Raw genomic sequence first — 24,531 nt, 5'->3', positions numbered from 1 at the left:
TTTTTTTGTATCTAAAGTATATAAACATAGTAACTACCGAGCAGGCATTCAATAAATATTTGTTAAATGAATGAATATTTCAAGTACTAAATTGTTGTGAATGAGACCTTAAATTATAAGCTTCTCTAAAAATGAAGATTTTTTTTTCATGGTTAACCACATAATGGCTTAATGGTCAACCTACCTATTTAAAATATTTTGTCAATTCCAATGATGGATAAAACACGTGTTCTAATAATTTCACTGACCAAATGGTCTGAGGTCAGTTGATTGGAATCTATTTTTCAAGTACAATCCTTAGACTGGTATTTTATTATTTAATTTTTAATGATTAAATGTTGGTTTATGCTTCCTTAAGTAACTATTAGAATCCTTGCTCTCTTGAAATAATATAAAACAATCTTAGGAACATGTGATAATATAAAACATATTGAAAAATTCACTGTTCCCTTAAAAAATATTCAGTAATGTCATCATTCATTAGAAATAATACCAAACATTTCAAAACAGTTTGGTGACCGTATTTTGGTACTTATTTCTAAGTTTTCCTTAACAAGTATTAATTAGATAGACAAAAAGTATAAGTGTGTTCATGATTATAATCCCTTTCAGGTTACAGCAGGCAAATTTAAGTCAGATGGTGGTGTTATAGCACCACTGCTTTCCTTTGGACCACTACTATGTGCACCACATTTTCTGTTTATATATGCTATGTGTTTGGCTCAAAAAAAAAAAAAAAAGAGAGAGAGAGAGACAGTGAACTGAAGGCAATTTAATATCACAGATGCTGCTCTGTTCTGCACTTGTGCATGTCCTCACCAGAAAGATTCTAGATGGGGATGTGTTTCTGACTTGTCCTTTTCCTGCCAGCCTCTTCAGTTTCCCAAGTGGTCCCCTTCCCACCCTTTTCCCTTACTCCCTCTGACACAAGCTCACATAACGTTTGTCTAAAAGTTTTATGGTCATGTTCAAATGATTTTGGAGTGTTTTCCAAGCTGGGGAGATAATTTAGAAAGGCAGATACGGTTCATGGTGGACATCTGTCTTACACTGCAGTCAAAGCTTTCAACTAGAAATTGTGTTTCATGGAGTAACCAACATAATGGGGGGGGGACCTAGAAATGGAACAGGATGACCCTTCCAGAACAAAACAGATTTATTAGTGCTGCTACTTTCTGTTGAGCAAGTTTCAAAGAAACTGTTGCAGCCTTGAAAGGCTGGGAAAAAAAGAAGTGAGCCTATTGGACATAGTTGATTTACATACTCATGGGCTCAGTGTGTCAAACTTTAGGGAAGGAGAGACAAAAATGAACAGAAAAAATGCCAATGGAGAAATATTTCTACATGGATTCAATTGTCTCTCTTCCCCTCCAAAAGGTCATTTATATTAGTATATACCCCAGGCAGATAGTACATTCAGGGAGGTGAGGTTTTTTCATGAAGACTCCTCTTCCTGGAATATACTTCTATTTAGAAACAATTCTTTCTTGTGATGCCCTGGATGCTTCTCCTGTCTCCACTTCTTTCTCAGCATGTGGTTATTCAGTATGTTCAATAACTTAGATGCCTTTTAAATATATGATACTTGCTCTGAAATTTGGAATGCTTATGTGATACAGTTGCAAAATACTTAATTTTTCAAATTGTTCTCCTATACTAACATACAAACCTACCTGGGGATCCAAATGATGTGGTAAAATACATTTACTGACTTTTCATTTGGTGATTAGCATTTCCTCTTTATTCCTGGCAGGTTTTTGACTCCTTTATTTTTTTTCTCTCATTGCACATGTTGATCCTTTTGAAAAATGAATGTTTGCCAAATCTAGTCTGCGTTGGAAGGAAAGGTAGGAGGCGGATGGATACTAAAAATTCTGACCACGTTTATTAACAACTGATTTCTAATATAGAGGTAGGCTGTGTGCCTGGTTAAGCAATTAAATTACAATTACACTGCTGATACTGTAAATCATGCTTTAGGAATATGAGTTTTTAAGACTCGTGACACCTAGACTCATTTTTATTTTTTCATTTGTATCTTAAGGAAAAAGGAAAGACATATGGAAAAATGATAAGAGATGTTCCTTAAAAACTGATGTGCCCAGTTTTTACTTGTAGCTCTATGCTGTGTTCTAGAGACAATGAAGCAAATTCAGGACCTTCATAACTTATTTTAAAATGTAGAGTAAAAGTGTCATATACTGTACCTGAGATGTGTTTTCCATGTGCAGAGAAGTGTTTTGTCTCAAAGTGATTGATTTAAATTTGCACCAATGACCAAAAAAATTCTTCATTTGGTTGGATATAACATAAACAATTTTAAGAATTTTAGTGGTTTGATTCTTACTGAATTAAATATTTCTTCCCTTACTTTCAAAATGTTTAACAGCTATTCACATGATGTCAATTTTATAGAGGTGTTCCATGTATGCCAGTATTTGACTCTACTATTGTGACGTTCTACATGGCTATTGATAAAGAATTTCAAGGCAAATATTAACCAGCATCATCAAATTTTAATGCAATGAGTTTGTGTAAGAAAAAAATGACATGTACAAAAAGATTCTGCAAGTCTTTTCAATATCTTGCCTTTACCAATAAACAGAAGACTTCTGAGAAATATGGCTTTGATTTAGACAGTCACAGGAAATATTTTAAAAGTCATTAAATAAGAAACCGGGTCCTTTTAGGCCGAGTTAAGGGAAAACATTAAAATTTCATAATCGTTCTAGAATTTGCTTGATAAATCTACACTAGTATCAGAATACTATTCCAGACAATGAAAGTACTGTGAGCCCTAAGGTTAAGTGAGAGCTTGTAAGGAAAATTATAGCTACACACAAACATTGTAGACTTCCAAATTTTAAAGGCATTAAACATTAAGGATAAACACGTACTTTGCTCATTTCCTCGGATTAGGTATGGTATTTTAGAAATTTGTTCACTTTCCCCATTATACCCATCAAATTTTAAAAAGGCAAATCGCAATCTGCATGTAGTCATGGAGAATATTTGACTTGTGCCTATTTGCGTGGGTTAAAACAAATCAATGTACTGAGTACAATGAATGGGAAATACTTAATCTGTAAGTGTGTTTACATTTCAACTAAAAGGATTTAGAAGTTAAGAATTATGACAGTACATCTTAGGGTGTTTATATTTCAACTGTACTGACTTAATAAAAATATGAATATACTTTTCTGCTTAAAATTTTGATATCTAAAACCATTAAAGCTGAGCTATCTAATTATCATTATTGAATTATTATAACTACTTCTTTAATACCGAAAATATAATTACTGGTACTTAAGTCTCTACTGTATTTTATTCTAAAAAGATCTGGCTTCTACTTAGCAATAACAAATTAACCTCAATTTACAACTCCTCCTCTTATTTTTTTAGGAAGTAAACTTTAATAACTTATAAAAACCAGAAATAAACTCAAATACAGAACTGAAATGTATCATGTTAATTTAGCCACAACCTGAGACTTAATATAGAAATGTATTAAATGAGTATTATTAAAAGAAAGATCTAAAAGAGTACTATATAAAATTGGTGGCAAAATTTTCAATCTGCTGCTTGGAAATTGGCTTTATTCCCCCCTAGAATTTATATGCCCCATTCATCACTGTTCTGTGCGAGATGCGTGGCTATAAAATTGCAAAAATGGAGGCTTTTCTGGTAGCAAAAGGGTTAAGTTCTTTTTGCTTTACCAGTTTCAAATTACAATGAGAAGCCTCTTCTTTCCCAGCAGGGTTGTGCTTACATTACTCTTTAGATCTCCCTTGAAGAGGGCTGGTATATTTGTGCCTGCTGGAGGTGGAATTAACAGTAAGAAGGAGAAAGGGATTGAATGGACTTACAGCAAGGTTTTCAAGTAAATACAGGGAAACACATTTACTTGAATAGTACAACCTTGAGTCGTATTTTACACTAAGACGACACAAAAGATGTTAAAGTTATCACCAAGCTGCCGGACAGATATATATTCCAACACCAAGGTGCAGATCAGCATAGATCTGTGATTCAGAAATCTTGGAAAGAACTTCAGGGTTGAGAAGAACTCAAGAGCAAGTGAAGATAACTTTGGGAACTACAGTTTATCAGAAGATCAACTCTCGTTCATTCAAATACCAAAGGCCTGATTATCATACATTCATATAGGAATGCATAGGTCATCTGATCAAATAATATTAGCCGTCTTCTGCTACATCAATGCAGCAAAAACTCTTAACAACTGTGGATAATTGGAAATTTGAGTCTCAGCTTTCCTAAAAATAACTACTCTTGACATATTCCAAAATATTTAAAATAGGGCAGGAAAATCAGTGAGGATGTTGTGTTTAGAAATGTCACTGTCATGAAGAATAGGTAAATTTGTTTTTTCTGCTACTGGGAAATTATACTTCCTAGGATCTTAGATTTTTTTTTTAAGAGGACAAGAAGGACTAAAAACATCAACTTTGCTTTTGGATAAAAATGCATCTGACTGTGTTTTTATTTAGGGGTGTTGTGGGTTTCCTCTGGAGCTGCTGGGTTCTACTGGGTTATGCAAAAGGAGGTTTGGGAGACAATCATGTTCACTCCAGTTTTATTTATAGAAGACTACGGAACCATGAAAGACGGGAAATACAGAGGGAAATTCTCTCTATCTTGGGTTTGCCTCACAGACCCAGACCATTTTCACCTGGAAAACAAGCTTCCTCAGCACCTCTCTTTATGCTGGATCTATACAATGCCATGGCCAATGAAGAAAATCCTGAAGAGTCGGAATACTCAGTGAGGACATCCCTGGCAGGGGAGAATAGAGGGGCAAGAAAGGGATACCCAGCCTCTCCCAATGGGTACCCTCGTCGCGTACAGTTATCCCGAACGACTCCCCTGACCACCCAAAGTCCTCCTCTAGCCAGTCTACATGATACCAACTTTCTGAATGATGCTGACATGGTCATGAGCTTTGTCAACTTAGGTATGTTGTTCGTTTATTTGTTAATCTATGCTATTACAACGTGGAAGTTTTTCTAATGGTAAAGTAGCTGCCTGGTAGGTGGTCATGTTTATATAAAGTCATTTTCTATAACTCTCCTCTCCAGCTTCTGTTTGCTTTCTTTCATTGATACAGTGTACGATTTTGCCTTAGGTAACAAAGACATCTATCTATCTTTCTATCTATCTATCTATCTATCTATCTATCTCTCTATCTATATCTATATATTTTATTTTTAATATAAAAAGCTAAAATTAAACATTTATATTTGGGGTAAATTTGGGTCTTTGCAGATTTTGTTAAAGTCTCAGCCTTGATTAATATATAATTGTCTGAATAAACAGGCAGTGATCTAAAAGAGAAAAGAATTTATAAGGATAGCTATGCTATGGGCAAAAAACAATAATAATATTTTCTAAAAGCATTTACAGATGGAAAAGTAAAAGTAACATTCTGAACTAGTTTTTGGTTATTAATTTAGGACACATGTAAGTATATATTTATCTATTTAAAAGCTCTCATTTCGGGGAGGCAACTACTGCAAAAATACTGATATAAAATGAACAAAGATCAAATAATATTGTAAAAGATGACTATCAAATAGCACCAAGAAGAGATTCCGAAATTCTCTGAAAAATATTTTAGTAACGAGGTTTCAGTCTAATGTCTCTTAACTGTAATGGGTAAAATATATCATAATGATTTGATTTTTTCAGAAGCAAGAGAAATATAAATCATGCCATGATGATCTTTACCTGTACAAAATTTCTTTTCATCTGAGATAAAAATGAACTGAGATTCTTTAATTAGTAATATTATTATTGAAATATTTTTAAAATTGTGTTTTCCTCAATGCTGATACTTTCATGGTAGTTTTTTAAAGATTGGCAATATCAAATGATAAATTAATGCCTTATATTTTATCTTGCAATAATATTAGTTTTCCAATTTAAAATGATTTTTACAAGTACTGCATTTTTATTTAAATGTTTTAGTAGATACTGAAGGTAAAAATTTACCATTGTCAGACATTCAGAAATAATAGCATAGAATATATTTATTTTTGATGACTAATATTTTATCAACAGATTTAATTAACTTGAAAGAATTGAGAACATTTTAATTTAAAAACTTGTAAAAATTTATTTAAAAAATGCAACCTGCTTTGACTTAAAATTGACATATTTGATGATACACTTAATTAAAAAATTCTTCATATATTTCAAAAATATTCTTTGAAACGTCATATAGCAGCAACTCCTAATAACACATGATGCTTTCATAATATATGTTGCTTTGCTCTGCTCATTTTCTCTCAGCAGTCCTAGCACGAAGGATAAGGTGCTTAATAAATCATATGTTTCATGTTACTAGAGACAAAGCTCTCATTATTAAGTTTTAGTAAGTCATCATTGGTTGCCTTAATCGGGTGTCCTGGACACTTTTTCTTTGACATATTATTAACAGGTTTTATTTGGAACTATCAATCCATTAAAATATGGCTTAATTCTAAATCAGTTTGATTGCTTTTCCTTCTATAAGTGCCATGCTAATAGAACTCATGATATATTTTTACTTTAAAGCAATTTCTAAAGCATTATTCAACAATTTAAATTAATTTTAATATTTTACTAGAATAAATTTAATTTAGCTTGTTATATGTTCACACACTAAGTCACTAAACAAATCAATTCAGGACTTCTAAAATCTGACGTGGAAGAATGTGTTACATCATGTACTTTAAAAAATACAACAGTTCAGTCATGAATCTGTTCTAATAATATATTTTATTATATTTAAATATTTTAATCATTCCAAAAAGAAGTGTATTTGTTTTTTAGAAAAGAATTAAGTATGATTTTGGACCTATATGCCATTACTTTTTTATAAATCTACATACAATAAGTAAACCAAAAACAATAATAGTTTTATTCTTTGACTTCTCAAACCATTTTTATCATTTAAGAATTATTATATTTTTAAATTAATCAAATTTTGGTTATATTGTTTGGATTATAACAAACTAGTTCATAACTATACCATGAAATATAATTATTTATTATACTCTAGAGAAACAACTGGATATACACTTCAGAAAATTTTTATTTATTCCTATCATACTTAAACTGGTGAGTAATGATTTATCCTCAATAATAAACCATATTAGTTTCTTTAAATTTAATATTCCAAACTAAATGCCTCACATTAAATTACTGATAAATTGATTCTAATACTGAGTTTCTCCTAGTAGTCTCTGAGGAATATTGAACCACAATTTTATTTTATTATCCTCAGATCCCGCCTTCTCATATATCCCAAACTTGCAACCTGTTATTACTTAGTAAAAAGTTTTTTTGTGTGTGTGTTTTTTTTTGTATTTCTTCTGTAATAAAACAGGTCAAAGTGTACTTAGGAAAGGTAACATTGTAATATCATTATTAATTGCACTAAGAATTTGAGTGCCCTTATGTAACATTCATTACCAAGGATTATCTGCAACTTGTTTCAAGTTCTTAAAAGACTCAAGAGAATTTTACTTTTTAGTGTCTTAAAAGATATGTATCTATTGGGGACTAAGGGCAAATGATCAAATTAGCAATAGGCAAGGGATTTGTGTTGAGGAAGTCACCTGGATATTTAAATATGTGAAAAGAATCTGTTGACATTTTCCATAATAAGATGAATTATATAAAAAGGGTCTAGTAACATCCTTTTTGTTAATGCTTGCATGTATCATTTCAATTCAAATAATAGATTTTCTACAATTATCATGTCATTCAGGAGGATATTTTTTCCAACATATTTTGCTCTTCGAGAACAATTAAAGTTAATTCAAACTCCGAATCACATTTAACCAAACATCTAATTTTTAAATGTCAGATGAGAATAAGTTTTGTCCATAAAAAAAATAGTTTAGAATTTACTTAATGAAAAAATAAATGAAAATAAATTGTGCTAAGGTCAATATAACCAACTCTAAAATCAAACACATTATTTTGACCTTTAAATTATTTTAGTGACTTATTTATTTTGAAGAAACAAATATTAATTATGAATTGTTTGAAGAGCAACTTTCTACTCTATTCATTATTTTTAGTCCAACTTTTGTCAGTCTGATAGTATCTAGCTTTTACAGGTTGCCTTCTCTGATTTGTCCTGAAAACTACTGAATATTAGTGGCATTTTTTTCTTAGTCAATGGCAGAGTATTTTGTTAGAAACCAAAGTGTGTGTTTCTGGTTATTCTTTTCTCACTATCTCTTTTTCCAAAATTTTAAGGTTTATAAATGTAGCAAATACCTACACAAATAAAATGAATGATTAGATCATTTTCTTGCAATATTTAAGTATATCTCCCTGCTTATATAAACATAAACAAGTAATACATTTTTAAGATCTTTTAGTTACAAACCAATATTTGATTACTTGGTGATAGTGTAATTAAAATGACATAATGTTCTAGATGTTTTAGAAGAATTACATAACAACTAAATACAGGAAATTTGTGTTTATATTAACCTTAGTCTACATTATTTTTCTAATAAAGAACTTTGGGTTTATTGGCTTTTGAATCACTGGTCTGTTGGCTTGAAGTCAAATATGTCTTAGATATATTTCAAGAAGATATATTAATTCTCAAGCAGAAAAATATATAAATGTAATACTTAACTTTATTCATTTGATCACAATATATTTAGCATGCTAAGATATGGGGTAGAATATGCTTTCAAAACTTTAAACCCTTCTACTCTCATTTCCTCAAATCATTAAACTCTCCTGGCACTGGAAGAAAAAAAATGCTTATATACTTGGTTGAAAGATTTGAAAGACATCATTGATATTTATTGTTGTTTTTGGCTGATCCCAGTGCCCAGTGAAGAGGAATTTATATACAGATCTACCTAAAGATGCCTATCTATGTAGCCTCTCCAACAGGGTTATTAACACTTGTGTAACATAAACACACCCATAAACACATGCAAGATTTATTTTTGAGGGAGGAGGAATGGGATGGGAAGAAAGATAATCTAAATCCATTATAGTACATATTCATGGTTATGTCTGGAAACGCACATGCTAATATTGGGCCAAAATATCATTCTTGAAAACTCAACTTCTGAAGAGAAAAGAAGTAGCTGTGGGTAAAGGAGTTTTTCTCTTCTTCAACAATCTTCACATTCATAAATGTGACCGAAATTTAAAATAATTGTCCAATGATAGGCATGGCTGCAGAGATGATTATCATCAGCGTTTAAGTAAAAGTTTTTTGCAAGTTTTAATGGTCACTCACAAATAAACCAGTTTTAAAAATTCAGTAAGAAGTAACAGCTGGAAAGAGAAAGGTATGATCTCTAGGAAGGCTTAGGACTGCTTCACCTCCAATCCCTTCCCTTTCATTCTTCCATTTTTTAAAATACCACCTCCCTCTCTTTTCCCCCTTCCTCACCGTCTTCCTTTTTTGGCCTTTCCTCTTTAGTTCTATCATCTCTCTGGCCCCAGGGTCTCTTGGCACCCTTCTTAGTGCCTCCACCCTTTCTGGGGTCTGCCTTTGGTCTTAGTTTCTTCATAGCTGAAGGCTTAGATGAGCTGAAAATCAATTAGTTACAGCTTGATCATTTAGGTGCAGTCTCCTGTTTTCTCTTTAGTTGAGAAGGAAAAGGTTATGATGTGCCAATTACAGCCTCCACCCATCGGGAGGAGAGCTCCCCAGGGCATCAGAACTGCTTTTGCGGTGGTCATCCTTGTAATTGTTGTCTCCACCATCCCATTCTTCTTTGACTCCTCACCTCCCTTGAGGATCCCACTGAGAATTAAATTGTTTTTGCCTTTTACTATATTATAACATAAATTAAAATTGAAAAGGGGAAATTTAAGGGAAAGTAAAAGAGTAAAAAAACAAGGGAAAAATGCAACGCTGATCTAAAATTACGAAACGGAAACTTGAATAAAAACCCATTTCTCTTTTAGTTTATAAAGTACTTTTTGTTCATATTATTTTTTATTGAATACATGTCATTTCTGTGAAGAAAATTCCTTTTCTTGAGAAGAGAGGATGAACGAGTATAAAGAGATCAAAAGCAGTAGAGGCATAGCACAATGAGAATGAGACAAAAAAATAAGAGTAATTTTTTAAAAGCCCTTGAAAGAAAGAAAATGAACTAAGGGAGTCATTAGAGGCTGGTGTTTGGGTGTGCAGGTGGAGGATGTGTTGGGAAATCCTCAGTCTACCTCATACTGACACAGCAGCTAATTCAACATCCCCAGCCACATCAGCTCCAGGGGAAAACCCTTTCATCCTTCCACACTCAAATACCAAAGTGGGGAAAAGGAAGGGGGGCTTTCAGTGTCTGTGTACAAGGAGCATACAGACGGGCTACTCACATTTACAGTCATAAATAATGTAGTAGCTCAGCTTGAAAAAAACCACAGGTTAAAGGAAGAGGCTTTCCTGACGCACAGAGAGGGGCTGAGATCAGAGGAGCCACTGGAAGGGTTGGCTTGAAACAATGAATCCCTTGTTCTAAGCAATGTTTGTGAGTGCTTCTTTGCACCTTAAGTTCATATTTTATTGGCTCAGCTGTGGGGTTTCCCCATTTGCTCATCTCTTAAAATAATACCCTTGGCCAAGATACCCTTTAAAACACCCCAGTCAGCCCTGACAACCTGCTCATTTATTTGGGAGGAAAGGGGATCCATTGTGATTTTGATGTCAAATTGTGATGTTTAAGATTTAGTTATAGATCTTAACATTATGACAGTAAGATAAACATAATAATGGGAGTATTCACTTGCCTTTCTAGAGATATTTATAAGAATCCACATAACCAAATGGCAACCCCTGATTTGTATGTTATGTCTAACTGGTTGTGGTAAATCATAATCTACAAATGGAGAAACATAATCGATTAAAGTGTATAATGTTTAAATGATAAAAAATCATTTTTAGGTTAATAAAAAGGATTGTTAGGGTTTAGGTAGGAAAGAAAACAACAACAAACCTTAATAACTAAAAGTGCATATCCTCTACTTGGAAAAGAGTGAATTATATAAGTATTATATAAAACTTAGAAACCAAGACTTTGTATGATGTTAAACAGTTTGGTATAAAAATTAAACTAGCTTATGTGTTACTTTATAATGTCTAAGACAATGAAGAGCTCTGTCTTACAATGATGTGCCCTTTCATTTTTTCTTTTCATAACTAATGGAGTATTAGTGCTTGCATTAGAAGAAACAATTGTATGTTCTAAAAATGAATAAATCTAATTAGATACTCTATTAGATATTGTGCTTACCTTATTCCTGGAGACAAATAACTTTTTTTTGTTGTTGTTCTTCTTCTTGTTGAACAGCTTTCCTGAAGTTGTTAGGAATAAAGAAAAAATAGTTTTAAAATGTTAAGATTGCAGATGTAAATCTCATTTAGATTTCATTCAAGACTAGGAGACATGTCAAAATCAAAAGATTTATTATCATTTACAAACAACATCAGCTATTCTTATTCTGTCAGGATATGAGGAATTTAATATTATTTGTTTTGCCCAGATTTTCTGTCCTTATTGTAACTGTAATTAGCCTTTCCATATAGGAAGACACAGAATATTTTCAGAATCTGAAGTCTATGCCATAATACTGCTCAAATGACTTTAAGATTTAAATTATAGTTAAACTTAATGGCTTTCTTTTCTGTGCTTCTATCACAGAAGTAGAGTAGCACAGAAGAAGCCAGAATGTCTTAATTGGAATTGCATATTCTATACTTTCTAGTAGTGTGACATCTAACAAGTTATCTAAATGTTCTCTCTGCTTCTGGTTCTTTATTTTAAAAAGTGCCAATAATTATAGCCCCTTCCTCCTTGGGTACTGAAAGGACTAAATGAGTTAAAATACATATAATTTTAGGCACAGTTATGTGGAACAGAGTGAAAGCTCAATAAATGGCCGTTATTATTATTAGAGTTGCATTTGTGTCTAACATCTGTACCATATTTGCAGGAGTGGCTTAATAATTTGTGAAGCCTGATGCAAAATGAAAAAGTGGGCCCCTTGTTCAAAAACTATTAAGAATTCCAAAGTGATGGCAGCAGAGTGTTAGACCAAGTATGGGGCCCTTCGGAGTACAGGGCTTTGTGTAACTGCACAGGTCACATGCCAGTGAAGCCAGCCCCGCATATTTGATTACATGTTGTAAGGGCAGGAACCATGACCTATTCATCCTTTCTAATCCCCAGAGGTGTATCAGAGTCTCAGAAAAAAAGAGACAGCATCCATAAAATGAATCATTAGGGGATGGTTTGACTAATACAAGTTTTAAAATGTTGTGAGCAGAGCGTTTATCGCACGCGATAATGCAGCACCTGGAACAGTATGGAAGCCTTCCTTCTCTATTCCTGGACAGGGACCAGCAGACTCAGAGGACAGCTTGCTGAGGTAGGTGCCCTGACAGGAACTCTGGCTTTTCCAAGAGAGATGCCATGTAGCCAACTCCTGGACACACAGCAGGGAGGGAAACTGAGGAATAAATACCTCGATCATACTTTCCTATCATTTTCTCCTTGGAGAATGGATCTGGAGGCAAAAACTGAAGGTATTTCAAATACATAAATGAAAATTGGATGTGTAGTCAACAAGAGTTCTAGCATCACTTCAAGATCAGTGCAGGTTACTCATGCATATGCTAAGCTTTGTTCTAGTTAATTCATAAAATTCCAGAGATCATTGTAAGTTAATGTGAGAATCAATTCATGAGTTGGTGAAATAAAGTGTCAAAACCACGTGTGGTATGTGGAAAAAAAAGTTCAATTGTGTATGGATTAATAATTTCATGGGATGTATTAAAACTATTTTAGAGCAACCTGAACTTTAAAACAAAAACAAAAACTCAGGGAGAGGTAGCTCTCTCAGATTACAATACAAACAGTAGGCTGCGATTGCCAATCAAAAAGCTCAGTGTGGAAAGCACTAGAGTGTATGCAAATATGTAGGACAAATACAGAGAGCAATATATTTTCTTTAATCTTCAGACCTGTTTATTTTCAATCCTATGTCATTCTTCCTGAAATGATCCATGACTGTTTGTTAAAGTTTTTGGAATTCTGAGTGGAATCATATGCGATTCTCCACAGTTAATGTTGCAGGCAGAAATAATGTCAGGATGAGGTAAATTGAGATTATTATCTTTGTTCTTGCTACCTTTCCTCTCCTCTGGCAGAGGTCCTGTGACTTACAGAGGCAGAATTTAGTGGAGGAGCAGGTATGTCTGCTATTCAGTTCTCACAAATAACCAACCACTAAGCCCTGAGGCCAGAGCCATACCCCTGCCCTTTAATCACAGACAGCGGTGAAGAGAACAGCGCCTTTTTGGTATAGTCTATGTTCCCTTTCAAAGTTACTAAAGATGGTCATTTTAAACTGATTTACTTCTATAATTATCAAAAGCAGAAGGGGAAAGACTTCCACTTGGAAACTGTATAGGTTCTTCTACAAATAACCTTGACGCAGGCACTGAAAACTTACAGTGAGAAAGAAGTGAAGATCATCAAGTAAATAACCTTTATGGTTAATTGTTTTTTTAGTATTAAATATATAATTTTTATTTCACAGCCAATATACAATTTTATTAGTTTCAGGTGTACAACATAGTAATTAGACATTTATAGAATTTATGAAGTGATCACCCTGATAAATCTAGTGCCCATCTTACACCATACATAGTCATTACAATATTATTGACTATATTCTCCGCTCTGTATGTTAGATCCTTGTGACTGTTCTGTAACTACCAATGTGTACTTCTAAATCCCTTCACCTTCTTCACCCAGCCCCCCCCCCCTAGCCCTTTCTCATCTGGCAACCATCAAAATGTTCTCCGTATCTATGCGTCTGTTTCTGTTCTGCTTGTTCGTTTATTTTGTTTTTTGGATTCCATATGTAAGTAAAATCATCTGGCATTTATCTTTCTCTATAAGACATTTCACTTAGCATAATACCCTCTAGATCCATTAGTTGTTGCAAATTGGCAAAATTTTATTCTTTTTTATGATTGAGTCATATTCCATTGTATCTATGCACCACTTCTTTATCCAGTCATCTATTGTATCGTGGCTATTATAAAAGTGTGCAGTAAACATATGAATGTATAGGTCTTTTCGATGTAATGTTGTGGGTTTTTTCAAATAAATATTCAAGGTAGGAGATACTGAGCTCTTCTTTGTCTCTTGTTACAATCTGTTTTAAACTCTACTTTGTCTGCCCAGTAAGTTTTGCTCCCCTAGCTTTTTTGTGTGTTTGTTCCCATTTTCATGAAATATCTTTTTTCATCCCTTTACTTTCTTCTCTGTGTATGTTTTGATCTGAAGTGTCTCTTGTAGACAGCATATGTGAGGATCTTTTTTTTGTTATCTATTTAGTCACGTGTCTTTTAATTGAAGCATTTAATTCATTTGCATTTAAAGTAATTGTTAATAGATATGTCATGCCATTTTATTATTCATATTTTGATCTATTTCTTCTTCAAAAATGGCCTTTAATGTTTCTTATAATACTAGTTTGGTGGTCATAAACTATGTTAGATTTTTCTTGTTTGGGAAGCTCCTTATCTATCTTTAGATTCTAAATGATAGCCTTGTTGGGTACAGTAATATTGCTTGTAGGTCATTGCTTTTCATCACTTTGAATATTTCTTACCAGTTCTTTCTGGTCTGCAAAGTTTCTGTTGAAAATTAAACTGACAGTCCTCTGGGAGCTCCCTTGTAAGTAATTTACTTCTTTTCTCTTACTGGCTTAAAATCTCTCTTTGTTTTTAATCTTTGTCATTTTAATTATGATGTATAGGTGTGGGTCTCTTTGGATTTATCTTGTTTGAGATTCTGTGTCTTCTACTTGTATGTTTATTTCTTCTACCAGGTTTGGGAAACTTTCTGTCATTATTTCTTCAAATAGGTTTTCATCCCTTATTCTCTCTCTTCTGGTACTCCAATTATACAAATATTTGTTTGCTTGTCGCTCATTTAAAAAAATTCTTTGTGCTGTTTTAATTTTTTTCTACTACCTTGACTTTTAAATTGCCTATCTGATTCTCTGCTCATCTAATCTGCTATTCATTCCTTTTAGCATAGTCTTCATTTCTGACTGTTTTTGTTAAGGTTTTTCATGTTCTTTCCATCCTAAAGCCAGACAATTCAGCTTTTCTTCATATGTCCCTGGCACTTTTTGAGCTGCTGCCCCAGAATTGGATCTCCAAGTGAGTGAGTTCTAAGAAGTCTGTGTGCAGACCCTTTAAGAGACACCCTTGGAAATTTAGGAGCCCTCCATCTGATTCAGCCACAACCCCTGCTGATTTTCACAGACAAAAGTTAGGGGGACTTCTCTTCCCAGCACTGGAACCTGGTCTAGGGACCCCAGACTTCTCAGGGGGAAATCTTCACAGCCAAGATATTCCTTTTAATTTTTTTTTTTACCATCACACATGGATGGGGGGCCAGCCCTTCCATGTCTTTGTCTCTCCTACAGGTCTCAGCATGGCTTCTGTACATCTTTAGTTATAGGACTCCTATTCAGCTAGATTTTACACAGTTCTGAATGATGGTTGTTCTTTGTTTAATTGTAATTTAGTGTGATTGTGGGAGATTCTGAGTACTGCATTCATCAACACCATCATCTTGAATGATGTCCCCATGGTTAAAGTTTAGTTGATGTTTTCTTTGCTCAGAATGTGAAGGGATTTTTTTAAGAAAATTAAAGTTGGCATATGGTATTATCTTAGTATCAGGTGTACAGAATAATGATTCAACATTTTTATACGTTGTGAAGTAAATACCACAATAAGATTTGTTTTTGTCATTACACATTTATTACATTATTATTGACTATATTTCCTACTTTGTACAGTACATCCCCATGACTAATTTATTTTATAGCTGAAAATTTGTAGCTCTTAATCCTCTTTATTTTTTTCCCCTCTCCCCTTCCCCATGGAAGCCATCAGTTTGATCTTCCTACCTATCAATGTTTTTGTTTTGTTTGTTTCGTATTTTAGACTCTACATATAAGTGAATTATGCTGTATTTTCTTTCTCTGTCTGACTTATTTCCCTTAGCACAATAACCTCCAAGTCCTTCCATGTTGTTGTAAATGGTATGAATTCATTCTATTTTATGACTGACTAATATTTCATTGTTTATATGTCCTAGATATTTATCCATTCATCTACCAATGGATACTTAGATTGCTTCCATATTATGGCCATTTTAAATAGTGCTACAATGAACATAGGGGTACAGATTTATTTTTTTGAATCTTAGTGTTTTTGCTTTATTCCCATAAATACTCCAAAATAGAATTCCTGGATTTTATAGTAGCTCCATTTATAATTTTTTGAGGGATTTTTCTACTGTTTTCCATAGTGATTCTACCATGCACATTTTCACAAACAATGCACTAGGATTTCCTTTCTCCATATTCTCACTAATACTTATTATTTGTTATCTTTTTGATAATAGCCATTCTGACAGGTGGGAGGTGGTATTTCCTTGTGGTTTTGATTTGCATTTTTCTGATGATTAGTGATGTTGAACATTTTTCTCTTCCTGCCTGTCATTTTTATATCTTCTTTAAAAATATATATTCAGGCTTCTGTCCATTATTTAATCAGCTAGTTTTTTGATATTAAATTATTTGAGATTTTTATTTATTTTGGATATCTACCTCTTTTTAATATAGCATTTGCAAGTATCTTCTTGCACTAAGTAGATTGCCTTTTCTTTTTGTTGATGGTTTCCTTTACTGTGTACCAGCTTTTTAATTTGATGTAATACCATTTGTTGATTTTTGCTTTTGTTGCTCTTGCCTTAGGAGGCATATCCAAAAAATGATTGTTGAGACCAGGAGTTTTATGGTTTTGGGTATTAGATTTAAGTCTTTAACTCATTATGAGTTTATTATTGTATATGATATAATGAAGTGGTCTAGTTTTATTCTTTTTTTATATGTAGCTGCCTGTTTTTTTCCAGCATCACTTATTTAAGAGACTAACTTTTTGCTTCTTTGTCATTGTGTATTTTTGCTTCTTTGTCGTAAGTTAATTGGCCATGTAAGCATGGATTTATTTCTGGGCTCTCTAGTCTGTTCTATCAATTTGTTTTTGTGCTAGTACCATACTGTTTTGATTACTAGAGCTTTGTAATATATTTTTGAATTATGAGAGGTGATACCTGGACTTTTGTTCTTTTTCAAAATTGCTTTGGCTATTCAAGGTATTTTGGGATCTATACAGATTTTAGGATTATTTGCTCTAGTTCTAAAAAAAATAACATTGGATGTTTGATAGGGATAGCATTGAATCAGTAGATTGCTTGAGTTGTGTTGACTGGCTACCATACCCAACAATAGAAAGCTGGCCACTTTTCTCTATGATCAGAACAAGACAAGGATACCTACTCTTGCCACTTTTATTAACATCATTTTGGAAGTCCTAGCCAGAAAATTAGGCAACAAAAACTAATAGAAAGCATAAAATTGGAAAGAATGAAGTAAAACTGTCACTTATTTGCAGATAACATGACACTACATACAGGAAACCCTAAAGACTTCACACAAAAAAATCTAGTAGAACTTAAAAATAAATTCGGTATAGTTGGAGGATATAAAATTAATATACAAAAATCTGTTGCATTTCTATATACTACTAATGAACTGTCAGAAAGAAAAATTTAAAATAAACCCCATTTCTAATTGCATAAAAAGGAATGAACTATTTAGGAATAAGTTTAACTAAGGAGGTAAATGATCTATACACTGAAAACTAGAAGAGGAGGAATTACTTGGTTCCTTAACTATCTCAGTAAGATTTAAGTGAAAGGACTTTGGAGTCATACTGGTTTGAATACCAGCTTTGCATTAACAACTGCATATTCCCTAGCAGATTATTTCACTTTATTGGATATTTCCTTATCTGTAAGATGGGGATCATAATACAGAATTGTAGTTAGGACTTAATAAGGTAGGTTTATGGGCCTTTAAATCAATATGAGAAAGTACTCACTTAACAGTCCCATGGCTAGTATAATTACTAGGAGAGTAGAATCTATGGCGTTCTCATGTTAGAGGAGATCCACATTCAGTCCACAAGACTTTGTCAAATCAATGCCTTTGCTAATATTTTATAGCATTATATATATATATGACTTTTATTTATCCAAAAGAAAATGAACCCTTGGATTTCATTGATTCTGTCTTCAAGTTGGATTGTTGATGGACTATATTTTCACATCAAGGTGTCCTGAAAAAGGTCAGTCTACAACAGAGCCTTCAGGAGACTGTGGGGCCTTCCTTTTGAGCACCCAAAGGCAACATTTTCTGTGACATACTGTTGAAAGATGCTATTCATATTACATTTGGTCAGATTCCTAGAACGAACCCATGCTTTTGCTTTAGTTCCAGTTATTGCCAATTCCATTTCCTTGCTTGTTATGGAGAAGGGAAAGTGATTACAGGCCAAAGAAATAATATACAATTAGAAAATATTTGGTTGTGAACATGGGCACTCTCTAAAAGACTCTTTGAATGAAGGGGAAAAATGTTAAAGAGTTTTAATACGTACTTTTATAAGTCAGCTTATTTTTCTTTTTAGTTTTAATTTTTTAAGAGGTTGATTCATGATGAAAATCTTGGTGAATAAATTTATGAATTCTGAATAGGAAAGTCACTCGGTTCATATAATCATTCAACTATTGTATTGTACGCAGCTCAAATTATGTTTAAGTTTATGAATTTCTAATTTGTAGATATTCTCTTTACTAGTGGTATCATTATTATAATTCTGTTTCTAATTAATATCAGTCAACTATAAGTATTTTGACTTCCCTAGACTATTTGTTTGGGCTAGATTTTTTTTTCCAATGAAAGGTCATTTTTATTAATTTCCTTGTATTGCTTTCTATTAGAATATTTTGAAGCAGGATGAGAACCATAGGTTTAATCCAAAAAGTAATACAAAATGCCATATATATGCTGTGAACATCTTCTATTTATAGTATCCATATTATAAAGTATTGACTTTCAATATTTTATAATATATTGAGTGGAAAAAACATAAATTTATTATTTTTGAATTATTTGATAACATACTGAAATAGAATTCATTAAGATGTTCTTTGCGAATGACCTGTGGTGGCGATAAAGCATTGACCTGGATTGCTGAGGTCACAGGTTTGAAAACCTGGACTTGCCTGGTCAAGGCACATATGGGAGTTGACGCTTCCAGCCCCCTCTTACTCTCTCTTTCTCTCTCCTTACTAAAATAAATAAAATTGAATGAATCAAAGTTTTAAAAGAAGATGCTCTGCTAAATTTTTCATTGTGATGAGTCAAGTTTATAAGAAATAGATTCCAACTACATATGTTGATATATTCAAACAACATTTAAGATTTTTCTTTTTTATTCTGCTGTGTTAAAACAGTTACTATTCTACAGTTACTGACTTTGAGAAAAAAAATTTATCAGAATTAAATAAATTTTTTTTTGTTTGTATTTGATACATCTAAAGTATCTGATATTGACAGGTATATATCACTTTAAATTATAGTATAATTGTAGCTGTAGTAATCAAAGCAATAATAAAACAATATATATAATTCCTGTGCCAAAAACTGGACTAAGTCATCTGCATGCATTATTTCAATTAATTTGTATCTCAATTGTATGGATTTGTGTTTTTCAATTCCCATTTCATTTATATGAAAATCGGGGTTTATCAGAGGTTAAATAACTTACAAAGGCTACCCAACTGGTAAATGGCAGAGTTGATACAGGGTCCATGTTCTGTCTGGCTACATGTTTTTTGTTTTTTTCCCACTACTCTTACTTGGTCATCCACTTCTGAAAAATATATAAAAATGTGCAACTTTTAACACTAATGATTGTTCTTTGAAATCACTTTGATGTTCATTACGTGTTTTCATCTACATTACTGTAGTAGGGTGCACTTGAGGAAGTATACATACATTTCACAATATACATCTGTGGATACTAGAAGTCTGAAAGGTCATTCGTTCAGTCATTTGACAAATATAAGCTGATTACCTACTATTGGGCCAGGCACTGTGCGGAAGACTGTGCCTGTTTTACTGCCAAAATTACAGGGCAAGAAGAGCCAGGTCTAGGCCCATAATCCTTGGCTCTTGTGCCAGGATTTCTTTTTCCTTTTTTTGTCCAATGTCACATACTTCATAGAAATCACACAAAAACTCCAGCACCAAATAAAATGGAAAGTATGAACCAACATTATATAAAATAATGTGTTCTTAACAACTGGGTAGAGTTAACCTCCTGTGTATATAGAAAATATGTTTCAAACCTCAATGCCTTTAAAAGAAAAAAAATTCTGTTACCAGTAAATAGAACTAAGAAAGCCTTTAGTTCAAAAGATATGGAGCAAAAGTAAAACCAAGCCTTAGCAAGTCTTAGGGGCTCTGCTGCAAACCTGCTGGTGTAGCCATAGGGCCTTACGCATGAGGAGGCTCCACTGATTTTAAAGGAAATACCTAAAAAAAAAAAAGTTTCCATTGTACACTGGATGCTTACTGCACATTCCAGAACATAAGTGTTGCTTAAATACTCATTATTTATTTGTGTTGTAGTCAGGAAATAAGGGTAAAAGGTCATACAATTTTTCAAAATTAAGTTGTTTGATCTGTCTAAATATTGACCCCTGACCCTGTCTTCCTTCTTCAATTGTGTGCTAACAAGGTTGAGTTCAGGGTTTACTTTGTTACTGTGCACACTGAACATGATGTGGATACAGGTTATAATAAGAGTCAATAGAGACACGTTTACAACCTGAAAAATAGCAGAGAAGTCCAAGAATTGGTATAAAGACTACTTTGATACATTGCTTTGAATCTACACAGGATATTAGGCATTAAGCAATTATTGCTTCAAGTTGGTCGTTGAGAAAAATTGACCAATATTTTACAACTGCTTTACTTTTTACCAACAATCTGCTGTGACTGTGAGATGAATATTGCAGCAAAATGTGGATCTAAGTCTTCTGGTCTACCACCACAGTTATTGGTGTTTATTATCAATTCCTATCAATAAAATACCAGATCACTGAAGAGAACTAATGAAAGTAGAAGAATTTAAGACTTGTAATGATTGCTCTACTGGAAATTCACTATGTTCCACAGCTTAGCATGTATTTGGTGCTCATGAAGCATGAGATAGTGTGTTCACAGCATTTCAAGCTCGAACTTACTTAATTCTCACAAAGTTAGCCTATTTTATAGATGAGCAGAGTGAGACCCAGAGATGTTAGGTCATTTCATCTTGTAAGAGGAAGAAGTGGAATTCAGAATCCAGGCTATTCACTGCTGTGCTGTAGAGCCTTTGTAAAGACTATTGGGAAGGTTGTCATTAGGACATTGTTTGACGTTTTTGTGAAATTCTATATATTTTTCCAACAATTCATGTATTGATTTTAGAATATTTTTCACCTTATCAGTAATGTTTTGTGTTTTAGGGAAATATCTCTGCTAATGGGTTTACCAAGAGTCTTATCCCTGGAGTTGGGCTCTTACAGGTCTTCTTCTGAATTAGGATGCTGTGCCTTTTTAAAGGAGGCAAATTCTATACAAGGCAGAGGGAAAGTAGCCTTTTGCAAACTTCAAGGGTATTGTCCTTGGGCCATGCAACCTAACTCGTCATTAACGAAGAAAGTAAAGGTGATCTGTGTTGATTTTATCTTAAAAGACATGACATGAACAGGAGTAACATTCAGCAAAATAGAAAAAAAGAAGAATATGAAAGCTGCAAACAGTAAAAGCCTCAAAAGCAGTAATTGGATATTGGAACAAACTAACAGCAAGTTCAATTAGATACTGAAAAACTCCCCACTTGCTGCCAGTAGAGAAGGCCGCAGAAGCTGGCAGGACAGTCCTGCAGTTAAATAATATGAGTCCTTACTCCAGCTTTTCTGATCCAACCCTGGATGGACCAGTGACTCCCATGAGAAACCTACTAAAGTGAAAGTTTGCAAGACCATCTACAACCTACAAGTTGAACTCTTCCTGCTTCTGCAGATAGAAAGTCTGACAGACAGACTACTCAGCCTACTAGTTATGGTTGACATCTCCTCTGTGTTCTGTATTACTGAACACCCCACATTTAATACACATCTCTCTTTTTTAAAACAAATTTTTATTAATTTTAATGGGGCGACATTAATAAATCAGGGTACATCTCTTGATTTGTAGCAGCCCTAGCCCTAATCTCTTGCATGTGTAAAGTGAGTTCCTCTCACATAGCACACTCTTTTCCCATAGAGCACACAAGCTAAATATATTATTTCTGCTCCTTCGGTATCTTACAAATTGAAGGCTAAGGCCTTTAAAAGGTTACTTTCTTTTTCTCTTCTAAAAATATTCCTGACACAACAATATTTCTTAAAGCAAAATGCTAAAGTACGTGAGTTAAGTTTCAACTCCCTCCCAAACTCAAAATCAAGCAAGGGGAATCAAAAGAGGAATAAAAAGGAGGTTTTACTGTTAATATATCAACTTTTAGCTAATGACTAAGGACTAATCTCTGCTTTGAAAAGCAAGCCAAGAGTAGCTGTGGGGTCAAGATAACATTTAGGATGTCACCTGATGCTTTTTAAACTTTCTATCTTCTTTCTCTCTCCCTTCTTCCCTTTAAGCTCTCCTACACAGTCTACTCCTACAGGCCAACTACCATCTAAGGAAAAGTGTAAACAGTCTCAATGACTGATTTCTAATGATTTAGACTGAAATCTACTTAGGAAGTCATGTGATGAAATGACTATTTACAAATGTGTAAAAATTATATTTAATTTTAATTCTGCTAACATTATTGACATATAATAACAAAAGCACATGTTGAATCATAATTATTTAAACCTCTCAGGCACTGTCAAACATTTCCTCTTTTTACTCAGAGTTCTTTGTCAGTATATCCTAAGGTGTGTTTCATTGAAAGCATTTCTACCTCCTTTTAAGAGGTGTTAGCTGAAATTCTGTAGTCAAATAAATTTGAACATGGTACTTGAGCAGTAATTAAGTAGGTTTTAATATTTCCAAGATGAGACTTCTCCATATCTTTATAATGCAGATGGTCACTGTGAATCTCTCTATGCAAGGAGGAATAGGTTGTATGGTTTCACAGGAACACTGGGCTTGAATTCTCCTAACAGAGCACCATAGGTACCTAGTGTTACAGGAAACTCACTTGGAAGTATCATTCTTCCATGTGGTTATACTATTTTATAAATACTATTTTGGAAATTGTGAACAGAGTATAATCTAATTTGTTAACGCTGTGGTGTTTTTATATCCAAAATTAGAAAGAAGCAAATGTTTTAATTCTATTATCTAGAACCAACTGTTCTTGATATTTTTATATATTCCCTTCTATATTTTTGTTATTTTATTTATTTTTATTTTTAAAATTTTTCTTTTATTAATTTTTAGAGGAGAGAGAGAGAGAGAGAAAAAGAGAAAGGGGAGGGAGGAGCAGGAAGCATCAACTCCCACATGTGCCTTGACCAGGCAAGCCCAGGGTTTTGAACTGGCAACCTCAGCGTGCCAGATCGATGCTTTATCCACTGTGCCATCATAGGTTAGGCACCTTTCTATATTTTTAAAATACATTTTTTCATAGAATTTAGCTATTTCTATGCAATATTGCATCTTTATATTATATATTATTTAGTATATGACTTTTCTCATTTGTTTATTTGCTCTTTGTGAGAATCTTTTTGATAACAATGATATTTCAGGTGAATAATTAATCTTTTAGTTAAACACTCTTTTGTTGTTGGGCATACTGTTTTTCCAATTTTTACTATCAGATACTCTGTTTCAATTCATATCTTTAAACATAAGTATTTGGACAAATTTCTGACAATTTCCTTAATGTATTCTTAGGAAATGAATTATTAGAACAAAAGGTATGATTGTTTTGTAACCTGAAAAACATTGCTAAATTTTTTTCACTAAAGTTGTTTTAGTTTTTATTCACACCAACAGTAAATGCTAGTGCTATTTTATCAGACTAAAATATAAATTAAATATGAATATTTACATTCTTAATAATGTAAAATTTATGTTTTTATGTTTAAATTTCTTCTGAGATTGATTTCTTTTATGCATCTAGTGGGCACTCATAATTCCTCTTTGGGAAGTTCTATGTTTATGTGTTTGTTTGTTTTTTCTATTTGCATTGTTTTATTGCTACTTATGCTTATACATTCCTCTTGTGACTGGATATTTGACAATTATTCTTTCATCATTTTCTATTTTTGCTTTGAATTTTTACTTTTTAAAAATCTGAGTAAAGTTATTTTTATTATTCATTTTCATTATTATATGTCATTATAACTTTTATGAACAACGGACTCAAATTCCTTTTTTAATTTTATCCTTATTAGAATGTTTTCCCACATACTCTATTTTCTAGAATTGCGGACCTCATTCTCCCAGGCTTTGTAATTTCCAATTGTCAGAAAACATGTACACTGTAAGTCT

The 24,531-nt window shown here is 33.0% G+C and overlaps 1 protein-coding gene across 2 annotated transcripts in view; it reads left to right on the top strand.

Moving 5' to 3' along the window:
* The first annotated feature begins 3,793 nt into the window (after positions 1 to 3,793).
* Positions 3,794 to 24,531, top strand: part of BMP5 (bone morphogenetic protein 5) — a 174,197-nt gene continuing 153,459 nt past the window's right edge. For both annotated transcript variants that reach the window (XR_010728200.1, XM_066252793.1), the window contains exon 1: positions 3,794 to 4,972. Coding sequence is in view for 1 of the 2 variants with exons in the window: in XM_066252793.1 (XP_066108890.1) it covers positions 4,483 to 4,972 (490 nt within the window). In the remaining variant the exon portion in view is untranslated. The remainder of the gene's footprint in view (positions 4,973 to 24,531) is intronic.

This window comes from Saccopteryx bilineata, chromosome 1 (assembly GCF_036850765.1).
Source record: "Saccopteryx bilineata isolate mSacBil1 chromosome 1, mSacBil1_pri_phased_curated, whole genome shotgun sequence".
Taxonomy (NCBI): Eukaryota; Metazoa; Chordata; class Mammalia; order Chiroptera; family Emballonuridae; genus Saccopteryx; species Saccopteryx bilineata.
This window is presented reverse-complemented; position numbering and strand designations above follow the sequence as displayed.